Genomic DNA, 23,354 nt, shown 5'->3' with positions numbered 1-23,354 from the left:
GCGGTGAGGTTATCTGGAACAGCACTAGGGTCTAATTCAGAGCCCCTCAAAACTGCTGGTTGTCTTTGCACTGATTTAGAAGGTTTTATCTAATTCCCCCGTGTTAAACTGCCTCCCAGCCAGTGCGGATACATCTGCGTAATAGTTATCCCAGATGGAGCATGGAGGAGGAGAATTCCTGACACCGAGCGACGGGATTTTAAATTTGGAGAGGAGATGGAAACTCATTTCCTCTTTGGTCCTAATGGCTAGTTTGTGAGGGGGTAATTTGGAACTTGAAAATGTCTGAGGGCCTGCCTTTTGGAGGATGCAATTGAAAAAAAAAAAAAAAAAACAGCTTGTAATTGATACTGAAAAGTGTTGTGTCCCTGGTGTGAGGTCTGTAAAAGCCAAACAAGCCAGCGTGCCTGACTATCAATCACTGATTGCTATTTGACATTGGTACAACCCTTGGTTAATGGAAATAATTTACTGTTCCCCCCCCCCCCCCCCCCCCCCCCCCCCCGTGAAAATAATTTACCATCCCCATTTCACATTGAACGTTCACTGTTGTGGTTCAAAACTGTGATGAATTGGTTAGCTATAAATTTTCTTTCCTTCCCCCTTCTCCTCCCGCCTCTTCCCATGCAGTGCTGGGATGAAGGTTAAGGCACAGGGGGTTATCTGGATAAGCGCTCTATTCTCAACGCCCCATACATCCTCGCTAATTCTTACAGCTCCCCTGTGGTATTGGAAAGCATCATCACTATTGTACTGAGGTAGAACAGAAGCTGGAGAGAGATAAATGGCCTAGTTATCCAAACTTCCTAGCCTCCCACAGCCCTCGTTGGGAATACAGCCTACAAATGCCATTCGGATGATGCTGATAGATGTCAGCAGAGCAGGGAGCAGAACGTGCGTGCTCCTGGTGCCATGCCGGGGCCAGTGAGTTCTTGCTGGTGGGGCCATGGGGATTTCGGGAAGCCTGCCGCTGGCTGCCGATGCCACAGGCGTGCAGGTGAGACACCACGCTGCCTGCTCACATCTGCCCATGAACAAACCCCTCGGGAATGTGAAGGCTGGAAAAAGGCTGGTGACCGAGGTGGTGTTAACACTGGAGCTTGCTGGCAGGGTGAATGGAAGGCAGAGGTGGTGGCCGCAGGCTGGGAGGGGAATGGTAGCAGAGGGCAGCTCCGGGCTGTCAGAGCCTTTTTTCTTTGACACAGAAGCTGCTCAATTTTTCAGAAGGTCCAAATACCCGAGGGGATAAAGTCCTTCCCCCCCAGCATCTTCTTGCAGTGACAGACGTGCCTGTGACATCTCCGACAGGCTGCTGTGAAGTGGCCCCTGCAAGCCTCCAGTGGGTCCACCTCCAGGAGCTCCCTTTCCATTTTTTTTTTCCTTTCCTGGTATGCGAAAGAGAAGGGACCGCTCAGATCATAAATCCTTTGGGGGAGCAGGAGCTGCTCGAGTAGGTGGCAAATCTGCTTCCCTTATAAATCTGGAAGGGCTTTTGGGTGTCTTGGCATCTCTTCAGGAGATACCAGGAAAACTCCCCCAGCTGGAGGAGGGGGACCTCTTGTGAAAACAACCAGCAATCTGTAGGGCTTTGTCTTGTTCTTTCTCTCTCTCTCTCTTTTTTTTTTTTTTTTTTTTTTTTTTTTTTTTTAAATATTACCTGACGAGGAAGATTCGATCAGACCCTTGCTATCCTCCCAAGCTATGTGAACGCAGAGAGGTTTTTCACGGAAAATCACCTCTAGGAGGAAAGGGGATCCTCCTGCTGCGGAAATCCCGGGGCATGCAGGCTGCAGGGCACACAAAAGCTGTCTCCTCCCGGCTTCTCAGCCACGAAACTGAGCGGGGAAGGAGAGTGACCATCACAGCCCCTCCGGATTTAGGGCCGGGGCAGGACCCAGGGGCTGATATACATTTGGGGGAAGGTTGTGGGGTGTTGTGGGGTAGGTTGTGGGGGGTTGCGAGGCCGCTGGATCTCAGCCCCGGAGCCCCGGGGCAGAAGCAGCATCCCCTCCCCGAGAGAACCGTGCCCAAACCCGAGCCCTGTGGGGCTGGGGGCTGCCCGGGCGCGCTGCCCCCACCACATCTCCATGCTTGGGGGCTCGGCTCGGCTCAGCTCGGCTCCGAGCGAGAACTGCTCGGCGGGCAGCTCCTCCAGCCTCCTCTCCCGGCATCCTTCATCCTCCTCCTCCTCCTCCTTCCTGCTCCGCAGGGGGCCGGGGATGCCCTCCCCCTCCCTCCCCTCCCCTCGGGGGGGTGGTGTGTGTGGATGGGGGGGGTGTGGGTGGGCTGTGATGCTGCGGGGGGATCCCCTGGTGTCGAGAGGGGTCTCCCCCTCCCGCCGCCTGCCGGGATCTCCCCGCTCGGCTCCTCCGGCGGCTGATGGGGGGATGCTGGAGGGGAGGGGGGGGCTGACAGCTGATGTTTTTTTTCATTTGGGGGGGGGTGATGGATGGGTTTGGGGGGGCAGGGGGCTGAGTAGCCCCCCCCCCCCCCCCCCCCCCCCGCCCCGGGGCTGGGGGAGAGGGGAGCGGGCGGCTATTTGCTCGTGCATACAATGGGCCACTCCCTAACGTGAGGGCTGGGGGGGGGGAAGGCAGGAGCTTGGAGGAGGAGGAGGAAGAGGAGGAGGGGTAGAAGGGGAAGGGGCTCCGGCATCGGGCTGGTAAATAAACTCCGCGATGCTTCCCCTCCCAGGTGCCCACCGCGCTGCTCCAGCCTCCCCTCCGCCCGCCGGCGGGGATGACCTGAGGGGGATGTGACCGCCTCCCCCCCCCTCCATCCCCCCTTCCCCTTATTATATATATATACGTATATATATATACCCCCTATCCACGTATATATATATATATATATACATATATATATATACACAAACACACCACCCAACCATCCGGGGGGGGAGCTGGGGGGGGTGGGGGGGAGGGCGGGGAGCTCGGATCATGGCCTTGGGGCTCCCGGGGCTGCCGCGGAGCCGCAGCTCGCCTCCGGGGCCCGGCCATGGGGCTGAAGGCTCGGCGCGGCGCTAGCGGGGCGGCGGCGACATCGGGCGGCCGGGCGGCGACAGGAGGTGGCGGCGGTGGCGGCGGAGGTGGCGGCGGTGGAGACCCCGAGCAGGGCTCGCTGGCCCTGGGGTCCGGAGCCGATCGCGACGGGACTCTGCTGCTGGAGGGCGGCGGGAAGGACGAGGGGGGCAAGCGGAGCCCGCCGGGCTTGGGGCTGCTGGCCAAGACCCCCCTGAGCCGCCCGGTGAAGAGGAACCACGCCAAGTACCGACGGGTCCAAACTTTGATCTACGACGCCCTGGAGCGACCCCGAGGCTGGGCGCTGCTCTACCACGGCTTCGTGTGAGTACAGCAGCGGGAGCGGGACCCCCGGCCCCCGGGGATCCCCGGGAGGATGCGCCTGGGGGCCCCTTTTTGCTTCATCATCCCCGGCCGGGGGACTCGCTCCCAGCACCGGGGGAACGGCGGGGACCTCACTAAGGGATGTGCTGGCTGAGTGGTTTTCTCATTATTACTCTGACTCCTTATTCTTATTCTTTATTCTTCTTATTCTTATTCTTATTCTTATTCTTATTCTTATTCTTATTCTTATTCTTATTCTTATTCTTATTCTTTTTTCTTATTCCTTTTTCTTATTCTTATTTTCTTCCTATTATTTTCGTCTTACTATTTTTTTCTTACTATTTTCTTCTTATTATTCTTTTCTTCTTCTTATTTTCTTATTATTATTCTCTTACTATTATTCTCTTCTTATTATTCTTTTCTTCTTCTTCTTCTTATTTTTTTTTATATTATTATTATCTTTTTCCCTTGGGTTTCCCCAAAACAAACGGTTTCTTTCGAGCCCGTGGCTCCCTCCGGGCTGTGCCCCTGCGTCGCCTCAGGGCGCTGTGCCCAAACCTGTGCGCCTCAACCCCTGGAAGCGGGATAGGGGAGCAGGAGCCAGCTCTGAGCGGGTTTAAGGCTCAAAGTGCTTAAGGGGACGCTGCCAGCTTCAGTTCAGCGCACAGCATTACATGTGGCTAAACCAGCTTTTATAAACCCCCGGTGAACCGGCTCCTACAGAAGCTGAACGTGGCAAACGAAAGCCATCGGGTTTCGGTCCTCTGAGTGTCACCCCACAGGGCACGAAGCCCAGGCACTGCAGCCCTGTCCACCAGAAAGTTGAACTGGCCACAGGCAGAGATGAAACAAACTCGTTTTCTGGCCCAAAGGTGCCAAGGTAAATTAATGACCACTGGCATTCCTAAAAATTCAGATCCCTTAAGCTTTCGTAAGAATATAGAAAAAAATAAGGCTGCTTAAAGCATACAACGAAGTTGGCAGAGTCCTGTTAAAATAAATGTGTTTTTTTTTTTTTTTAGTGTTGTGAGTGTGTTTGAAAACCCAAGGGATTATCAGTGATCGTGGTGTACTATTTCTCTTGAACGCTGTAACGTATACAGAGCCCTGTGTGATAGAGGCTTTAAGCAGTGATTTCTGAAATTGCTTTATTTGCCAAAGACAAAGTGCTCTGAGCTGTATGGGCTGCGAGCCTGGAGCTGGATTTTGGGAAGCCCTGATCACCAGTGTAGTTCCTGCACTTGCAGATAAACACCTCGAGTGTAGGGCTGTGATTCTACCTTCTGGCGAATTTCTCGTGGATGTTTGCAGGGATTTAGCCCTGGGCGAGAAGTAGAAGGCAGCGTTCACTATTGAAGTGCTGCTATGTGCCACTCACCTATCGCTGCCCCCCTCTTCTCAGTGTTTTCATAAAGTGTGTCTTGGGACAAAGGCTCCTGCTTTCCAGTTTGATTTCTGTGACAATGTGGACACCAGCTACCATCATCTTTTTTTTTTTTTTTGCCTTTTTTTGCCTTTGGAATAAATTGTGGTAGCAGGCAGGGAGAGACAGCATTTGGGGCTGGGGGAAGATGCCGTGCTGGGGGAGGCTTTTTGTACAGAGCTCACTGTTGGGTTGTGCTTGAAATTGCATAACGCTGCTCCTGCCTGGGAAGAGCCGTGTCTGGACGGAGGCACACCTCCTGCTCCTCCTGCCTCACTCAGCCCACACAGGCTGCATAAATAAAGCTTTGGCATACGCCAGAGCCTTACAAGAGCGTGGCATCTCTCTGTTTGTGGATAGCCATGGCAGCTGAGTCAAATCCACGCCCAGGCTCATGCCTGGGAACAAGCAATAGGGTGGTGGATGGGGCTAGAGAGGCTAAGGTGGGCTAAGTCACATTTGTGTGCAATGGGTATAAAAATTTTCATGTTACAACATTCATATTAACTAGCTGTCTAGGTGTGTGGCTACCCTTAAAATTCTTATGCAACGTGGATTGCAGAATGGGCAAAATTGTAATTTTATAGGGTTTGATCCTTCTTAGGAGTGGACCCAATGTTCTGTGTGGCCAACAGCTCCTTGGTGGCTGCACAGTCCTGCAAAATGCTGAGATGTGAGCATGGCGTGCTCCCACAGAGGTCAGTAAGTGTATTGGTCAGTCAATCAACGTTACTGAAAAAACACCTTTAGGACTCCTTATCCTAAAAGGAAGTAAAACGCACAACTCCTCCCATGGTTCCACTTCTTTTGGTGAAGGTTCTGCTGTGCCCATGTGAACATCAGCGGGGAAGGCACCATCCTCTAGGCAGGAACCCAAATGTGCTTTCTGGGCCAGATCCTCCCCAGACTTTTTTGGACTTGATGGGGAGATGAGGGAATGCTGCTCTGTTTTTATGGCATTAAGGTTGAGGAGAACGGGCTTCCAGATGAGCAATGCTGGGTCAGCAGAGAGCATGGCAATGTTTCTAGCCGGAATAGGTGTCCTGTGCCCCCGCAGAAGGTGTGAGCACAGAGCACCTCGAGCAGCCACCCAGTGCTCTGCCTGGGCTCTGCCAGCCCATCCCCTCCGAAGCCAACCAAGGGTGTTCTGCAGTCTAAGTTTCTGCTCAGTCTCGTCTCCTTTTTGAACTCGGCAGAAGCTGTGGGCTCCTACCTCACTACACGATCAGGCCCTACAAAAGAAACCTGCCGAAAGTGATGGAGCAGCGTGCTGAGATCTTGCTGCCAGCTTTCCGAGCTCGTTCCTGTGTCTGGAGAGCAATGACCTGCTCGAGAGCAGGAGCAGTGCAGCAGGGAAGCAGCACTCTAAGTTGATGTCTGAAGTCTTTGTTCTTGCTTTCAGATGAATTGTCTTTTAGCCTTTTTCCTTCTGAAAAGGAGTCCCTCTCAGGCTGGAGGTGTTGCTGTGACACCGTGCAGTGCTGTCCCGGCAGCCCCCCACTGCTGCTTTTCACACGAGAACACTTTACACTCTCTCTTGGGTTGCTGAGAGATTGATTGCCAACCTTTCCACAAAGTCTACAAATTTGCCATTTTACTTAGGAAGGAAAGTCCCATTTATCCTAATAAAACATCATACTTCATCTCATTCAGAGTCACCTTTCAGCAGATATCAATATTTTTGCAATACAATCAAATTAAGAGTAAGACAGTTGCTCTCATGCATGTAGGACCGAGAGAATAAACAGCTGAGGAACAAAAGGGGTTGCAGCATGGGCGGATGTGACGGATTCCTCATAAGGTGCTTAAGGAAGAGCTGATTCAAAGGACTTTGGTGCTGCCTATCCCAGGATTTCGGAGGTGGGAAGCTGCCGATGGAAGAGGCTTGCATTTTTCAGACACACTGAGGATGTTGTGTGAGGGCAGGAAGGGGCTTTGCAAAGGTTTTTGCAAAAGCTTTGGATGCCTGAAAAAAATAACCTACCTTTTAAAAGGGTAGTGCAGATGGGAACTCATTAAATTGTACAGTGATGCCCATATGGCTACGAAGGGGTCATGATCCTTCGTGCATCTCCCTGTTCTAATGTGCACATAAATAAGGCTTGACACAGTCCCTGGTGTAAACAGTTCCCTTTGCTTTAGGTGCAGTTGGATCTACTGAAATGATTCAATCCCTTGAAATAACCGAATGAGAATGCAAAAACATGATCAGGCACAACCAGGCCATAGGGACAAGATGCAGGGGAATTTCTGGTGGCAGTTTTGGCATTCAGCCTTCGGCGGCAGTGATTTGCAGAAAGCAATAGGAGAGAGATTTCTTGTGATTCTTCCTCCTCCCTTGTTCTGCACATCTGAATTTGCACCAGGCTTCTGCTTATAGCAAAGAGAAAGGTGATTTGGTCCCAAAGAAGCTGACTCCGTTTCCTTCACCTTCTGAAAACATCTATTCCCTGTATGTATTGCTGGGCAGAAGATTTACCTAACAACTTTAAAGTTCTCCCTGCCAGAACACCAGCGGTCTCAGACCTGGTGGCAATACTGCAATATCTTGATGGAGTGGTTGGTAAGATAAAATATTGAATTTCCCATGAAAAAAATCACTTTCTCAAAGCTGAGCTCCTGCACATTTGCAGGAAAATAATAATAATAATAATAAAAATATATATAAACACACACACAACTGTTTAAATCTTTGAGATTTTTGATTTGGAAATGGCTCCTGGGGGCGGCAGGTCAGGCTACAACCTATCCCTGCTCTTTTCTGAGCTCCTCTCCCTGTAGGTGTAACTACAGCTCCCGTGATGCACTGAGCTTTCCTTTGTGTCGAGAATCACGCTGTATAGCCGGAATCCCCTGATGCTGAGCCTCGTGGGATGAGTGGTTTGGCCAGGATGACTGACTCAAGCCCTGCTCACCTCCATGAAACACCCAAATGCTTTATTTATGCACAGAAGCAAAAATAAATTGAATGAAAAAAAAAAAAGCAAGTAAGATTTTGATTTTTTAGTTTATTTTTAATTATAAGCACAAGGAATTTGGTGGATGATGGACAACCTCCAGGAAGGTAACAGAATTCAGATCAACTTTGCAATGGCAATTTGTGGAAAATTTTCAGCCTGACTTAATGAAAAGAGAGGCTGAAGGAGAGGTAGCTAGGAGATATTCTTATTTTCATACCATCCCCCGAGACAACTGCAGCCGTTACTTTCACAGAAAAATAAGACTAGGGAAAGGCTCGGGACTGGATTTTCCTTTTTTGTTTTGTTTTTGAAAAGTGTGTGATATTGGCTGCTCTCGACTGCTGTGGATCACCACAGCATACCTCCTGATGGGAAAGGGGAAACCATGGAGCACACGTGAACGTCCTTGCCTATTTTGCATCTAATCATCTCTCAATACCACTTAGCACCTGGAACAAACAGAGGAGGCATAGGGATATGATCATCAGTGTTTCTGGGAACCTCTTGCATGACTGATCCTGGGTGGGCTGTTTGTGGGAAAGGGTGTTGAGGGACTTGAGGAACAGGTTGGGTGTCTGGGAACTTTCCATTATTTTCCTCTTGGCCCTTCGGGAGATGCTTTGTAAGATGCACCGAGCTATCACCCTGAGGTGAGCTGGGAACAGGCTGGGGGTAAGAAGGAGGATAAATTGGATCCCTTCCTTGGCCTGTCTGGCATGGACTTGTCTCTAAGTGAGTCCCCGGAGCAGGAGAGCAAGCCTGGTCCATTAGCAAGCTCCCTTTGTGAATGCGTTTGCCAGTGCGAGCCCCATTTTAATTACTTATCCTAATCCATCGTAATGCACGGAATATATATTCTGCTCTGTATTTTGTAAAAAATAACAAAGCCTTACTCATTGGAGACCTTACTGCGCACCTCTGTTGCCGCAGCTCTGCTGAGACTTGCAGGGGCTGCCTGGGGCTGGTGTGGGGATGTGACTGTTTCCTCCACCAGGATCAGCAATGCTGTGAGCTGGTGTTTGCTCGTGGCAGTGGGGAAGGGGAGGCAGAGCCTGGGGAAATCTTGGCTGGCTGTGGAGCACCAGTGGGTTATGGTCCTGCTTTGGAGTCACTTTGGCAGGTGCAACAAAACTCGTGGGTGCCCAGTGCTTCCTCAAGCAACTTTTGAACTCCCTCTGAAACTACAGGCCTGGCCCTCTGGTGGGCAGGGGTCTGGGCGGAAATGTGTGTTTTCAGCTTGCCATCACCTACAGCCCCGTAACTCCTTACCAGGGCTTTGGTGTCGACAGTGAGATCCACTCAGGGATCGGTGCCGGGTCGGTCAGCCTGCAGCGCTCGGTGTTTCCATGGCTACGCCGCTAACTTGCCGAATTTTGGCGCTGCGAACGCCTGCCTGGGAGAGCTGGTGGGAGCTGCAGGCACGTGGATGTCTGTAGTGCAGATGTTCTCCTCTGCGGGCCCTAAATCCCCAGGGGTGTGGGTCCCTGGGCACCCCTCTGCGGGTCGTGGCCAGATGAAGCGGCGGCTGGGCTCCTTCAGGTGGGCAGAGAGCTCAGTGCTGGGGAGCATCAGCACCAGCAGTGACAGCAAACCCTCAGCAGCTCCTCATACCATCAACTCCACCAGCAACGAGCCTCTCAGAAAGGTGCCAGAGTCCCTGCTGTCATTTCTATAAAACCGAACTGTTCCAAATTTCACCATCCTGTCCAGAGGGGATGCAGCAGAGCCCCTCCAGCAGCCACCAACCTGGGTTTTTCTCCTCTTCTGAGAAACTCCGAAGCGAGGAGTAGCACTGTCGCAGTGCTGCCCTGCCAGTCCTGGAGGCACCATTTCCAGAAAAAAACCTGTGCCAGGCGTGTTGCAGTGTCCCCAGCACAACAGCTGGGCTCAGGTCAGAGGCAGCATTCGGTTCAGTCTCTTCTCGTGCCTCGCTTCGCTCCTTTCACCTCACAGGTCTGGGCACCTGTGGGTCAGCTGCCTGGTGGAGAGGTCACACAGGTTTTATTTCTTAATTTCATCTGAGATGTTTTAAAACTGAGCAGGGAGGGCCTCCCCACACACGTTTTACTTCATTTGGTACAGAACACAGGAACCTACAAGACAAATCCAATGGGAAAAATAGTAACTGAAGCTGATGTATATTAACAGCTGGATTAAAAAAAACCTCACATATCTACCTTGTTATATACCACTGTGTGCTTCAGTGTGTAAGTGAACATGAAGGTGCCCTGGCAGTGCCTGCGTCTCCCAAACATCCCACCAAAGGCTACTCACCTGGTATCTTCCTGTTCTTTTTTTTGGGCTCCCCATCCTCAAACATTACGTGAATAAATCCTCTTTAATTGTAGCTTAGCCAGGGTACAAACCTGTGCATGAATGTACTAGGGCAGTAAGAAGTCCTTTCCAGCACTGATGTGTGTGCAAGGTCAGGTGATAACAATGCACATTCAAAGACAAGGTCTGGACTTGAGTAATTTGGTCATAATTTTAACAGCTCAAAGAAACTTCCCAATCAAAATCAGTCACGTGAGCATTAAGATCATTTATATGTTGTTTTGAAGCATGATATAGCAGTAACCTTAGATATAGCCAGGCAGCTGGGTGGTAGGACACTATTATGATCAGCTTTGTATGGTATAAAAAATAATTATGTTTATTTTTGTATTTAATAATGCAAGATTCCCTTCTTGTGTGTGAAGCTTTACAGAAGAAGTGGAGCCATGGAGCCATTGCTTCCTCTACTGCTTCGGGCAGATCCTGTATTAAAACGGATAACTTAAATATTAATAGCATTACAAGGAATATGAGCCATGAGAGCTGTTATGTATATGCCTCCTCCTGTCTTAGGGTGATAGCTGGGAAATTTAACATTTTCTGTGGAGAGAGGGACATGCCCAGGGATATTTAGGTTCATGGCAACCTACTTAGAAAGAGGCACTTTGGGAGAACTTTCAGGCTGGAAATAAGTAAATTGCCTTCTCCAGCCTCAAGCATGCAAACTACTTAAGAGCCTGTTTAACTTGGAGCCAGTGAAAGGCGCCACTGAAGTCAGGAGAAACCTACCCAAGGTGACACTGAGGTCAGCCTCAGTGAAGGAGTACAACTGAGGTGTGGTGGAAGGCAGCGCTAGGTTTCATCATCTTCCTCTGCACAACCAACCCGTTGCTGACTTTTTCTGGTTCATAGGTGGGTCTTAAAAACCATACTGAAGTGGAGATGCATTTCTCCAACCCTGCTGAGTCTCAGTTTGGGAGATGCTGAAACCCTGATTTCAGAAGCATTCCATGTCTCTTGAGGTGGTGTGTGCTCTCACCCTGAGTCTCAGTTTGGGAGATGCTGAAACCCTGATTTCAGAAGCATTCCATGTCTCTTGAGGTGGTGTGTGCTCTCACCTCTTTTTGCATATATAAATCTTGCCAAAATCTTTCCTAATTTCCTTTTTCTAGGTTGCTGGTACATGGTGGTCCTTTTTATGGCAGCAACAGTGCAGGAACCCTAATCCTGTCCATGTTAGCTATTCTCTTTTGCTTCCTTTGACTTTCTAGACTTTATGTCATTTTCTGGATATTTGCATTTCATTTGTCCTCCTCGTTTTCAGAGTTGTTGCTGAGAGCTGTATGGATGTGTTTTGCATTCCCTTGCCAAGCTGTATTTGGTTGTGTTGACTCTCCACTGTTGTTTTCTAATCTCAGATGCTTTTCATATTTACTTTCTTCTGTCCTCACTGGTGTTTTGATCACCTTCCAGATTAGTATCTGGTAATTTTGTTAACGTTCAATTTAATTATTTTTATAGATCATTAAGGAAGCATTTAATAAAACCAGAACTAAGAAAATCCATTCAGCATTTCACTAAATAACAAATTCTCCCCCTCCTGGTTAATATGATATCATTTGTTATGGCTTTATTTATATCTCTGAAGCCAGTTTTTAATTGCATCTAGTTTCTGCTAGTCAACTGAATTAATACAAGAACTAGGACTTCATGAGACACTGCACCTATGTTTAAACAGCAATTATTTCCTCATTTCCTTTTGTTTAGACCTGATTGTTGGGCTACTTTCATCTGTTCAGTTCAATGGTATGAATTTGTTTACCTTCCCATCTCAGATTTCCAACCTTTTGATATGTTAAGTTTGTAACTGATGTAACAATTCAGTGTTCCTAGTGCTGTCCTCCACCAAAGCAGAGCTGAAGCAATGCTGAAAGCTTAAATGCCCCAATCCATCCAAGTCCCAGTTCTTATATATTTTGTAGGAACCATTCGGTTTAGGCTATACCTTACTTCAAATGAAGGACAGAGATGTTCATCTTAAAACACAAGACTCTTTACAGGGCATTTCCCACTGACTGTAAATGCAAAAAAAAATCTAAAAATTTCTGTTTTCAATGGGGATGAAGGAGAAGTAGGTACAGCTGTTGAGGGTCTGATAGTGAAATCCCCAAAGTGCATGGTGGGGAGCTGCCCACCAGGCGCTCAGCAGTGCAGCATCAGCTCTGCTTATCTTTGTTCCCCTCATGCCTCTCCATGCAGTTCTCAGAGCATTTACAAGAAGGGATTACACCCTGAGGAGGGAATGTCAAGAGCAGCTGATTGAAATTACAGGGGAATTAATTTAGGAAGGTAATTACAAGAACTGGAATTTGCTCTTCTACCTTTGCTAATACTGCTGCTTGTGAGATGCTGCTGGGAGAATTTCAATGCACACAACTGGCTAGGCTCCCTGATCAGATATTGTCTGCACAGTGGCATCAGATGCGTAGGACCATGGCTCTGGACCAGATTTTCAGTGTGGCAGCATCTTCACCCATGCCTACAACAGTCGTTAAGTATGTCTAGACTAATTGGCAAAGCCATGCCGGGGATGTTCCCGAGCAGTGGCACACACTGGCCAGTAACACAGCATGGCTAGATGACCTGTGCCGTGGTTGCAGTCCAAGACAACTAAATGGCATAACCATTTTATGTGGGATCTTACCACCTTGAGGATACCCTCCTGGGTCTATGCAAATGGCCACTTTTCTTTGGGATAAGACTCAGGAAATCCTACCCCAATGAAATAATTTGGGTTTCACCCTTTGTGCATGTCTATGACACCTTCTATTTTCTATATCTTATCTTTTTCTTGCTCATGGGACTTTGTGAAGGCTTTTGCCTATTCTGTTTCAACACTCCTTGTTGTGATCAAACTCTCAGAGGTTCAGATACTTCAGCTCCTTATCTCGGCACGCTAACAAAGCCCAATAATTTTCTGTGGTATTAATCCATGAGAAAGAGACCACTGATTGTTCAGTACCAAACTTTTGATTTCTGTACAACACAGAAGATATTGCTAGTTGCATTGTTGCTGCTATTTGGACATTTCTCCCAGTTTTGTCTAACTCATTGTAGGAGATGTTGCTCCATTATCTTGTCAGGTCCTGTGTGCAATGACACTGTGCAGAGGTCTGCCAGCTGACGTTCATGGCAGTTTCTGCTCCCAGAATATAGCATTATCACACCGCACCGTCTCAAACACGCTATTCTATTCAGTGCTAAATTACTTAAAACAACTTGTATTCCCTGCTTTCCCTCAGGGCTTGAGAGGCTGTTTATCAACATTCACAATGGGATCCATCCATCTAGCGCCTTATCTGAGGTAGCTGTCTGGACTCTTTGTATTTGCAGAAGAAAAATAGGAAATAGAAGTTTCTGGAGTGCAGTTAATCTAATCCTGAAGATGGTTCTAAAATAAGTGAGATTAATCACTTCTTGCAGTGCCTGAAACTTCTCACTGACTACAGAAGGTGTGTTGGGTGATGAACTTGAATTTAGGTGTCTATGCTGAAAACACTTGAGGGATGGGAAACTTTTCACCTGACCTGAGAGATGGGACTCAGAGCCACATTAAGATAACTAAATTTAGATATGTACATGTGATGTTCTGTGCCTGAAATAGGTATTTCAGTTCTCTTTATAGTCAGTGGAAATCTAGTCAATAAAGTCAATACATTTTATGGTGCAATTCATCCAACCAGTTGTAGGGGTCTGCTTTACATGGGCATAAATCACAGCTTCAGCTCCATTCTGTTGTCTATAGTATGAGCCAAGGTGACTTGATATCTAGCAAAAGTCTGCAGTAAAAGCCACTTTCAGACAGATGAGTCTTGCCTATAAAGGCAGGAGAAATTTTAGTCTTACTTTTAGATAGGCTTTTATTAATATTAGGCTCTACATAAAATTCTGATTCCCTTTCCTGAAGGGCTGTGTATATGTGGCTGCTTATTATTGCAGGCCATGACAAGCCCACAGTTATCCCTGACATTGTGTCAAAGAAAAGAATGATGGTGTAGCTATTCTCAGTTTTGGTATTCTACTTACACTGCTGATTTCAGTAGCTTTAAGATCTTTCCCTAGTTGGGAATCTTGAGTTTACCCCTTCACCTTCCTTTGGTCTCTGCTTTGCCACGGGGTCTATCTTCCTAAGCTCTCCCATACATCGCTGTTGATGCTGCTTGGAGTTTATTTTATAATCACAATTGCAGTTGAACTTGAGATCATGCTCAAACCCACATTTAACTACCTTTTGAACTAAGCTTCAAAACCAAGGGCTGTGATCAACTTGGTTTTCCTGGCACCTTCTTGTGGCCATTTGGGATTCACCTGGGCATAGGAGTTACTGGGATGGGAGTTTTCCAGCAGCAGTCCTAATTCTTCCTGTTCCTGAATTTTTGTCCACTGGCATTGCTCCTCCTGCTCTACCACTCAGCCCCCCATATCAATGAACAGATAGCACTGCTTTCTAGAAGGTGTCTTTTTAACAACACCAATTTTTATGTGCTATAGTTTCCTCTGTGAAGCTGGAAACTCTGTAGGTATGTAAGCAGCACTCAGTATTTTCAGAGGGCATACTCACCTTCATACACCGGCTGAATAAGTAGCAAGAATTGAACCTAACACTGAAATCATCAGAGAGCTACTCCGTATTTGAAAGCATGAAAATGCCTCTGACACAAGGAGCAGTTTTTAGGTGGTGGTGTATTCCTTTAACAGCTGCTAGTTTGTATTTTGCTTGTTTTCACAGAAATACTGAGCCAGCAACCCCTTTTAGTCATGTCAGTACAAATGTAGAGTAAATCTATTAAAGCTAGAAGAACAATTGGATTTGGCTGCTGCAATGTGAGCATGTTTTGGATCCACTACAAAAGTTTTTTTTTATTTTTTTTTACTGATTTTCTGTTAGTGACAGAGGACCGGGTTAAGGGCCTGCACCTCTGGTGAGGAGCTCCCCTGCCACAATAAACTCCCAGTAAGGTAAGAGAGCTTGAGGAATGGGGGAAACAGGAGAGGTGGAGATGCAGGATAGTGAGGGAGCACTGACTTGTCCCAGGGACTTGCCAGGGTCTCAGCTGTACTCACACCGTGGTGTTTGTGGCTTCTTTCCTTTGCCTCAGGAGTTGGCTTATGCAGACGTAGAGTCTTCCTTCTCTCCCTACTCCCCAGTGTTGAGAGAGGATATTCCCCAGAGAGAGCCTGGGGAAGCTGAGCAAACAAAGCACCATCTCTCTGCTCGTTTTTTGGTGTAGATCCTGATGTTGGGGCTGTAGGAAGGAGCAGCCATAAAACCATTTAGTATAGCAAGGATCTTCAGAGGTCTCCAGTCCAATCTGCAGAGCAGGGCTCACTTTAAAGTGAAACCAAATTGTTCCACAGAGTTGTGTCATGTTAAGTTTTGTGCATCTCTAAGATTTGAAAAATTTTATATTGTGAGGGCTGATAGATTTTATTTATTTTTATTTATTTATTTATTTATTTTGTTTCCCCACAGTATGTCAGTTTATATATTTCTTATAACAGAAAGACTTCTGGGCCAGAATTATGGGATGTCTTCTTCCCTCCCCACTCCATTCAATCCTGAATATGCATAGACAGAAATGAACTGTAACATCTGGCCAGAGATGCTGGGCAGGTCAGCCCACCATGGAGGCAATGACCCTCATATTAACCACAAACAAAGCTGCTTGCTGCTAGGCTAACCAGCACCAATGTCGTCTGTATTTGAAGTGCTGACACTGGAAATGCTAGGGATAATCTTTAGGGTAATCAACTAAGTTCATTGAAAATAGTCCTTTCTCAAGGACTTCTCAATTTTTTTTACTGATGCTGTTGTAATTTGACATTTCCACCAGTTCTTCATCAAATTCTCCAAGTACAGGAGGCAGAATCATCCAATCTTTAGTAATTTCTCCCTACTCTACAGCTCCTCCTGACTTTCTCATCTCTTTGTCTCTGTCCCTTCCTCACCTGCTCCCATTTTCTTCCTTTGATGGCATTTAATGCCTGCTGAAGTGCAGCACCAGTAACTGTTTGCTGGATTATCACTTGAGGGAGCCATCCAGCTGTGCTTTTTGAGGGACCCCTCAGCCTCTCATGCTCTATGCCACTACAAGAGTAGAGTCCAGCCATAACTGACTCAAATTGAGGTGGCCTAAGTTCTCTGATAGCAGGTTGATGGGGCTGATACAATTTTGTCTCCTACCTGGACTTGCATAAATAGTTGTATTTACTTTTTGGTCTTTTTAATACTGGACTTTGAGTTCACTTTAGCTAGCAAACACTTGGTTCTGCAACTTGCTTTGGTAGTGCTAACACACCCAAGAGACCTATGTCAGCATTAAAAATGGGCCTCTCATTCCCTTGGAATAGGGACTAAATAGGAATTACTTTGTCCATATCATGCAAGGCAGTCTAGGTGCTGGAATTCTCTCTGAGTCACCTTGTGTTTCATCATCATTAGTGTTTCTTTTTTGGTTGCACAGCTCCTTGATGCGGAATTCAGCATCCGGTGTTGAGGTGTTCCCGCTGGACCAGCGTGTGGCTGGGCACAGCCCTAAGTTAGCGTCACTGTACAAGCAACATTGCTGTAGGAGGAGCTCTTAGAGCTGTGATTCAGACCCACACACTTCTGAGTCACTGTTCATGATCACTCTTTGCTCTAGGGGTGATGGCAGTGTTAGGGAATGAGCGATTTATTGGTGTCTGAGCTAATATCTGTCCCTTGAGTGTATCCAGGCACAGAGGAAGGGTTTTAGGAGCCCCACGTGCAGACTAACTCAAGATCTGCAGGATACTTCATACCCAGCTTGAACCACACCTGCATCTATTGCTCCCAGAGTCCCAGCAAAAATGCAAGGTCCTGGTTTGCACCCCTATTTGCTGCCAGAGCTGATATCCCGAAAAAATAAAGGATGGGAGTGCCTGGTGCAACAATACCTGGACAACAGCTTTTCTCTAGTGAATGAGTATATACCCAGGACTGAAGGCCATGTCTTGCTGCCTGAATTATCACAGTCCCCAGCAAGTGGGATGAGAACACATCATTGCTCCCAGGGGCCAAAGCAGGGCATTATCACCTCGTAAGCAACATTTTGCTGGAGACCATAAAACACTTTTTCTATTATAGAGTTATGTCTTATAGTTTTCTGGAAACAGTAACTCTAAAGGAAACATTATTAGGATGAATGATGAAAAGAGATTTGGGGCAGATGGAAATGTGTCAGTGCTCATCTTCATTGGCAGAGCTTGTTTTCACATATTCTACCATGAGTTAATTTCCAAGCAACTTGAAATAGATAATGTGCTTATAAGCATTAATCTGAGTGCTGCATCAGTATTTGTTTGAGGCTATGAAGACTAATAGTTTTTGTTATTAGAAGACTTTTTAACTGCATAAACGATGACACAGTAATGTTTGGAAGATGGTGCAAGATAGATTCAGTCTAGAGATAAGATTTAACAGCAGGAAAGATTACTGCTGGAAGAATTTGCAAATTACCAATTTTCCACTTACCATTTTTAAACCAACCTTGGCGAATTCCTTAAACAAAAGCTGTAGGCTGTAGCGTAGCTGCAAAAGACGGGCTTAAGTCAGTAATTCCGGGTATCCTTGGCTGTGATTAAGCAGGACTTTGAGTTATAGCTAGGAATATGTGTGTGTGTGCATTTTAATTTAGCAACAGATAAACAAACAAATGAGTGATGAAGTAACTCAGGAAGAAGATTCCCTTGTTTCCTAACTTAATATTAATGTTAAAACGTAACATAGCATAAGTGATAAGTAATAACTGTAATAGAAATAACAGCAGTAGAATAGGGCTGAGATTCCTAGAAGTGAATGTAGGTTTCTTCCCTGGAGGTGTCTACACCAAGTCATTTCAATCTCCTCAGCTGTTGGTAGAGATCACAGATATGGGCATACTGGTAATTGCTCAACTCATTCTGAAGCAAATGATGACATCGATAAATCACACCCTGATAACTAAAGATGATACCAAATAAATAGATCTCCTTTGCCTATAATAGGAGCATTAATGCATGGCTTAGACACAGATGACTGCATTATAAATAGTAAATTTAAATGAATGAACTTCATCCTAATCACATTGCTGAAGGCCTTGTGGGGATAATAACTTCACAAAATTCTCTGGACAATAGGTGAAAAGAGATCCATCCTTTTTGCCCTTAAGGTGACTGCCAAATATTAAAATCTCTAACTGTCTTGAGTCTTGGGACACCTTTCTCCCTCCAGAGAAGGTAAACAGAGGAACCAACATCACCAAATTTTGCAGCTTTGGATCCTGATTCAGTCTTGTACCTAAATCTTGTAGGTTGAGGTAGGTTGAGCTTGTGTTCCTGTGGGACTCTGCTGATGTCTCCCAAGCTCTGCGTGCATGCAGAAATCAAAGATCATGTAGTATAGCTTTGCAGGACGGGGGTTAGAAATTGTTGCTTTAGGCCCTACTGATAGTTAGATAATAATTGTCAAAATGTTGTGTGCTTTTTTTTCTTCTTTTTTTTTTTTTTTTTTTTTCTGCTGCCTGGAAAGGGTCCCAACTCAATGTTGTCCTCCCCAAAGCACAAATATCTAGCTATATCTCTGAGTTATGTAAAAAGTAATTACAATATGGTCAGTCTTTCAGAGCTGTCAGCTCTGTCGAAGAGTGGGATGTAATTTTTGGGTGTCCATGCAGTTCTTTGCCACTGATCCTGCAAGGAGAACAGATGGATCTGTCTGTTTTCTGCTTTGTCCGGAGGGAAAAAAGAATGGTTTTCAACCCACTTCATTTAAAAAAAAAACACACACCTAAACAAAACCATAAAGTCAGAGCTTTATTAGAGTGAGGTAAGAGCAGCAATGTTACAGGGAAGAAGCTGGCAGCTGTGAAGGCAGCTCCAGTGATGATGATAAAACAGCAGCCGAGCTGGAGGAGGAGGCGAGGGGAGTGTTGGAAATAAAGCTGCAAAACGGAGGAGGATGAGGAGTAACTGGGCTACAAGAGGTGAAATGCAAAGAGGAGGGGAATTAAGGTTACTCGGGTAGGTGAACAAGTTATGAGCTATGTAACGAAGGTGCTGCTTCATTGCTCTACAGGCACTTTTGGTGCCTGTTTCAGGTGAGTTGCACATCTTCTGTAAATGTGAAGCATCTTTAGTCTAAAACCTGTTGTTGCTGTTGACCTACATGGTAGACCTTGTGCACTCTGGGTGGACTGAGAACAACCCTAAGACCTGGTCAGCAGTGAGACATCTTGGCCAGAATTGAAATCAGAGGGGCAGTGTGCTTTGTGACAATTTGTTTGTGACAGTGAGCCTTCCTCTCTCCCCTAGACACTCATGGTTTAGCTACAGATTGTGAAGAAGGTCTAAAGAATAAAGAGGAAGACTAAAGGAACACCATATTCAAGGCATATTGAATGTAACTTCAGGGGGAAACGAGAGGAATAGCTTCATCTGCTCTTGAGCTATAAAAAGGGATGTCAATGAGATAGAAGTCAGATTGCACTTGTTCTTAAACGCTCTCAGGAGTAGTCTGCCTGTTACCTCAAATAACAACCACACACGCTTATCTAGAAAGAGAAAACAAGGTTAGAGCTTTGACCCCTTGACCCAGAAATAAGCCAATGATGGCATCCCATTTAGCCCTCGCTGTGCAGCAGTGTGATGGCTCAGAAAAGGTTCACAAGTGATTCCTTGTTCTTATTCCTTCTCCCTGACGCTAGAGCTTCAGTGGCTTTGGCGGCATGGTCCTGGAGAAACATCTTCCATGGTCCGTGCACCTTTGCAAGGGGAAAGGACCCCATGCCGAATCAGGCCTAAAACCATATCTGTCTTAAACACTGCTTGTTGAAACGACTACCTTGGTGCGGATGAAGTGCATGAAGTTCAACAAGGCCAAGTGCCGGGTCCTGCACCTGGGGCGCAACAACCCCAAGCAGCGCTACAGGCTGGGAGATGAGTGGCTGGAAAGCTGCCTGGCGGAGAAGGACCTGGGAGTACTGGTTGATAGTCAGCTGAATATGAGCCAGCAGTGTGCTCAGGTGGCCAAGAAGGCCAACAGCATCCTGGCTTGCATAAGAAGCAGTGTGGCCAGCAGGTCTAAGGAGGTGATTGTCCCCCTGTACTCGGCTCTGGTGAGGCCGCACCTTGAGTACTGTGTTCAGTTTTGGGCCCCTCGCTACAGGAAGGACATGGAGGTGCTCGAGAGAGTCCAGAGAAGGGCAACGAAGCTGGTGAGGGGTCTGGAGAACAAGTCTTACGAGGAGCAGCTGAGGGAGCTGGGGTTGTTTAGCCTGGAGAAGAGGAGGCTCAGGGGCGACCTTATGGCTCTCTATAGGTACCTTAAAGGAGGCTGTAGAGAGGTGGGGGTTGGTCTATTCTCCCATGTGCCTGGTGACAGGATGAGGGGGAATGGGCTAAAGTTGCGCCAGGGGAGGTTTAGGTTGGATATTAGGAAGAACTTCTTTACCGAAAGGGTTGTTAGGCATTGGAATGGGCTGCCCAGGGAGGTGGTTGAGTCGCCATCCCTGGAGGTCTTTAAAAGACGTTTAGATGTAGCCCTTAGTGATATGGTTTAGTGGAGGACTTGTTAGTGTTAGGTCAGAGGTTGGACTCGGTGATCTTGGAGGTCTCTTCCAACCTAGACGATTCTGTGATTCTGTGATTCTGTGGATTTTCTCTAATGGTTGGGTTGTGGTTCTTCAGGCTTGTACCACCTGGTCAGGTTTTCCAGCTTTTCTTTGCAAGAGTGAAGCAAGAATTCTACTTTTTCCTTTCTTTAAGGAAAGCTGTGACTGCCATGGGTTATCCACAAGCTGGGGGAGTAAGGGAAACGATGGTAAGCCTGAGGGTTTGTAGTACTGCGAAAGGAACATAAGTGGGGTGATGATTTTAGTAAGAGCAGATCTCTCTGTTCACATGGCCTGATAGCATATTTTTCAATAAGTTTCTTTACTTCTGCAACTCATGTAATGCACCACCCTGAAACATGGTAGTGAGGTGCAAGACCAATTATAATTCCCTCTTTCTGGTGTGTATATCATGTACAGGACATTCCTTGCATATTTTTTTTTTATATATATATTTTTAAGATTAGGTAGAGGAAAGTCACTGGTCTTGTTCTGATTCAGCAAATCTAGCATAAAATCAAGCTTTTAGCTGGAGATTAATCTTGAAGTCATGGCACCCTTTTCAGTCCCAGAATCATTTTTAGTGGAGATAAGGAAATTATTAGCAGTGTGCAGTCATGTGATAAGCTGAAATGAATGGGATGGCAAAGGTTACATCTGACATACCTGTGAACGTGTGTTTGAAATAGCAGAGGACCACACAGTCACTGCAGCTCATATTCTGTTTGGAGTAAGGAAGTGCCTTTTTATGAATTCAGAAATTATTATTTATAATGTATTTATACGCTCTATCAAAGTACTTTCAGGGACAAGCAGAGATGAAGGATTTGGGGGTGATGCAGAACAACCAGGAGACATCCTCGTACTGCCCAGAGAGCCCCAGGCTCCTGCCAACATTTTAGGTTCCTTTCTGTTGCTTCCGTAAATCTTCCAACCTTCCTTCTGGTGAGACTCAGACATACCTGACCTCCTCAGAGACATTGCCAGCTGAGGCAGGCATAATTTAAAATGAAAATAGTTATCATTAGCGTAATAAACATTGGTCTCAGTATGATTAGCAGTTTGCATGTGTGGCATAGAGACAGGCTTCTTGCAAGGGAAGACTAGAAGGAGCATGGTGCTGATTCTCACAGACTGCTCCTTCCTTGCTTGGGGGACAGACAGCCCTGGATAGAAAAGAAGAGTGTGAAAAATGTGTACTAGTAAGTAGGGGAAGTCGGCATCACTGTTGGAAAAGAGAGTGCTGTCACTCTAGGGATAGGAATGGTTTCAACATTAGTAAATGTTCTTTGAGCACTGGGGTTTCAGCCAATTGGGGGGTGATCTGGGAAGACACTGAGAATGAAAAGTCAGGTACTGATGGGAAGTCTGTTCCCTCTAACTGGCCTTGAAACAACGCTCAAAAGCCATCCCTATAACAACCATCCTGGCAGTGTCTTCAGTTAGGCCACAGATTAGGAGACTTTCTTAGGGCACCTCTGCTTTGTCACTCCTCTTTAGAGAATGGACTCCAAGCCTAGGTGGGACTCACGGCTAGCAAAAGGTGTTCCCTCATGTTTCTGTGGGCCTACAGACACTTGGGGACTGAAAAAGGTAGGAGATAAATGCTGTGTGCTTAGTCTGTTCCCCTGTCTGTGATCTGTCTCATTTCTGCCCTTCCTGGACTGCTGAGTTTCCATCTTTCATGGAAATGCAGAGCATCTAGGGAGGTGGCTGGGAACACAGAATTGTGAAATATTGAGAGTTTCACCCTCTTCTGGGCCACCACGAGCTGGTGAAAAATAGCAGGTGCTGCTGCATTTTGGGAGATGTATGGGCTGAATCCTATGCACAGATCTCAAGGTGGGTTTGTGATCCTCCAGCTGGCAAGTGCTCAGCTCATGTGTGTTGTTTATGTTGTTGATTTGCACAGATAGGTTGCGGTTGGCTTTGTTTCTGGCAGCTCTGGAAAGCAAAGCCAGTTTTGCATATGTCTGGATCCCATATGTGGTGCTGCTGCATTCAGGCGACGTGGGCAGTGTTTGTGCAGGTGCTGGGTTACACCTGCCCGTCTAGCTCTCGCAAGCAGCAATCTGTCTTCCCAGCAAGGGGCTCGGGGTGCGAGGTGTCTGCTTCAACTGGGGAGGAAAGTTACGGTGAGCAGAGATGGGCCAGAAGGGCTGGCAAGGCAACGCAGGGGGTTGATTTTGTAATTTCGATGACCGAAACTTGTTACAGTTGGATGACAGTGACAATTGGAAGACAAAGGGTCAATTTCTGAACTTTGCTATTTTTTTCAATAATTAGGGGAGGGAGGAGAAAGCAAAGAAAATGGAAGGCCAGTTCCTCAGAAGTAAGACTTTAATTGAAGATGTTTTTTGTGGCAGTAGCAGCAAGAACCCAGTCTCAGTCTATGATCTCAACAGGCTAAAATCTGTGTGAACTCAGAATAACTGATCTTTGCCCCCAAAACCTTACAATTTCAGTGAGAGAGGAATTAAGAGGCAGATCCAGGGGAAGAGGGGTGAAACACAAAAATCATTGCCAGTGCTCCCAGTTTGCCGTCAGTATAGACTGTTATTAATGTTGTACATGCCACAGGAGAGAAAAATTTGAAGAAAGACTATTAGAATAGTCACTGAGGTAGCTTCATCCACCTTTGCATCTTCCAGCTTATGCCAGGGCCACTGATGCACAATAAAGA

General features: G+C 46.7%; 1 protein-coding gene across 2 annotated transcripts in view; it reads left to right on the top strand.

The window, feature by feature from the left end:
* Positions 1-2,997: 2,997 nt before the first annotated feature.
* KCNQ3 (potassium voltage-gated channel subfamily Q member 3) overlaps positions 2,998-23,354 on the top strand; it is a 195,788-nt gene continuing 175,431 nt past the window's right edge. For both annotated transcript variants that reach the window (XM_040547237.1, XM_040547236.1), the window contains exon 1: positions 2,998-3,344. In XM_040547237.1, the coding sequence (XP_040403171.1) occupies positions 2,998-3,344 (347 nt within the window). The remainder of the gene's footprint in view (positions 3,345-23,354) is intronic.

Source organism: Cygnus olor, chromosome 2 (genome assembly GCF_009769625.2).
Source record: "Cygnus olor isolate bCygOlo1 chromosome 2, bCygOlo1.pri.v2, whole genome shotgun sequence".
NCBI lineage: Eukaryota > Metazoa > Chordata > Aves > Anseriformes > Anatidae > Cygnus > Cygnus olor.
Note: the sequence above shows the minus strand (reverse complement) of the source record. Positions and strands in the feature narration are given on the sequence as shown.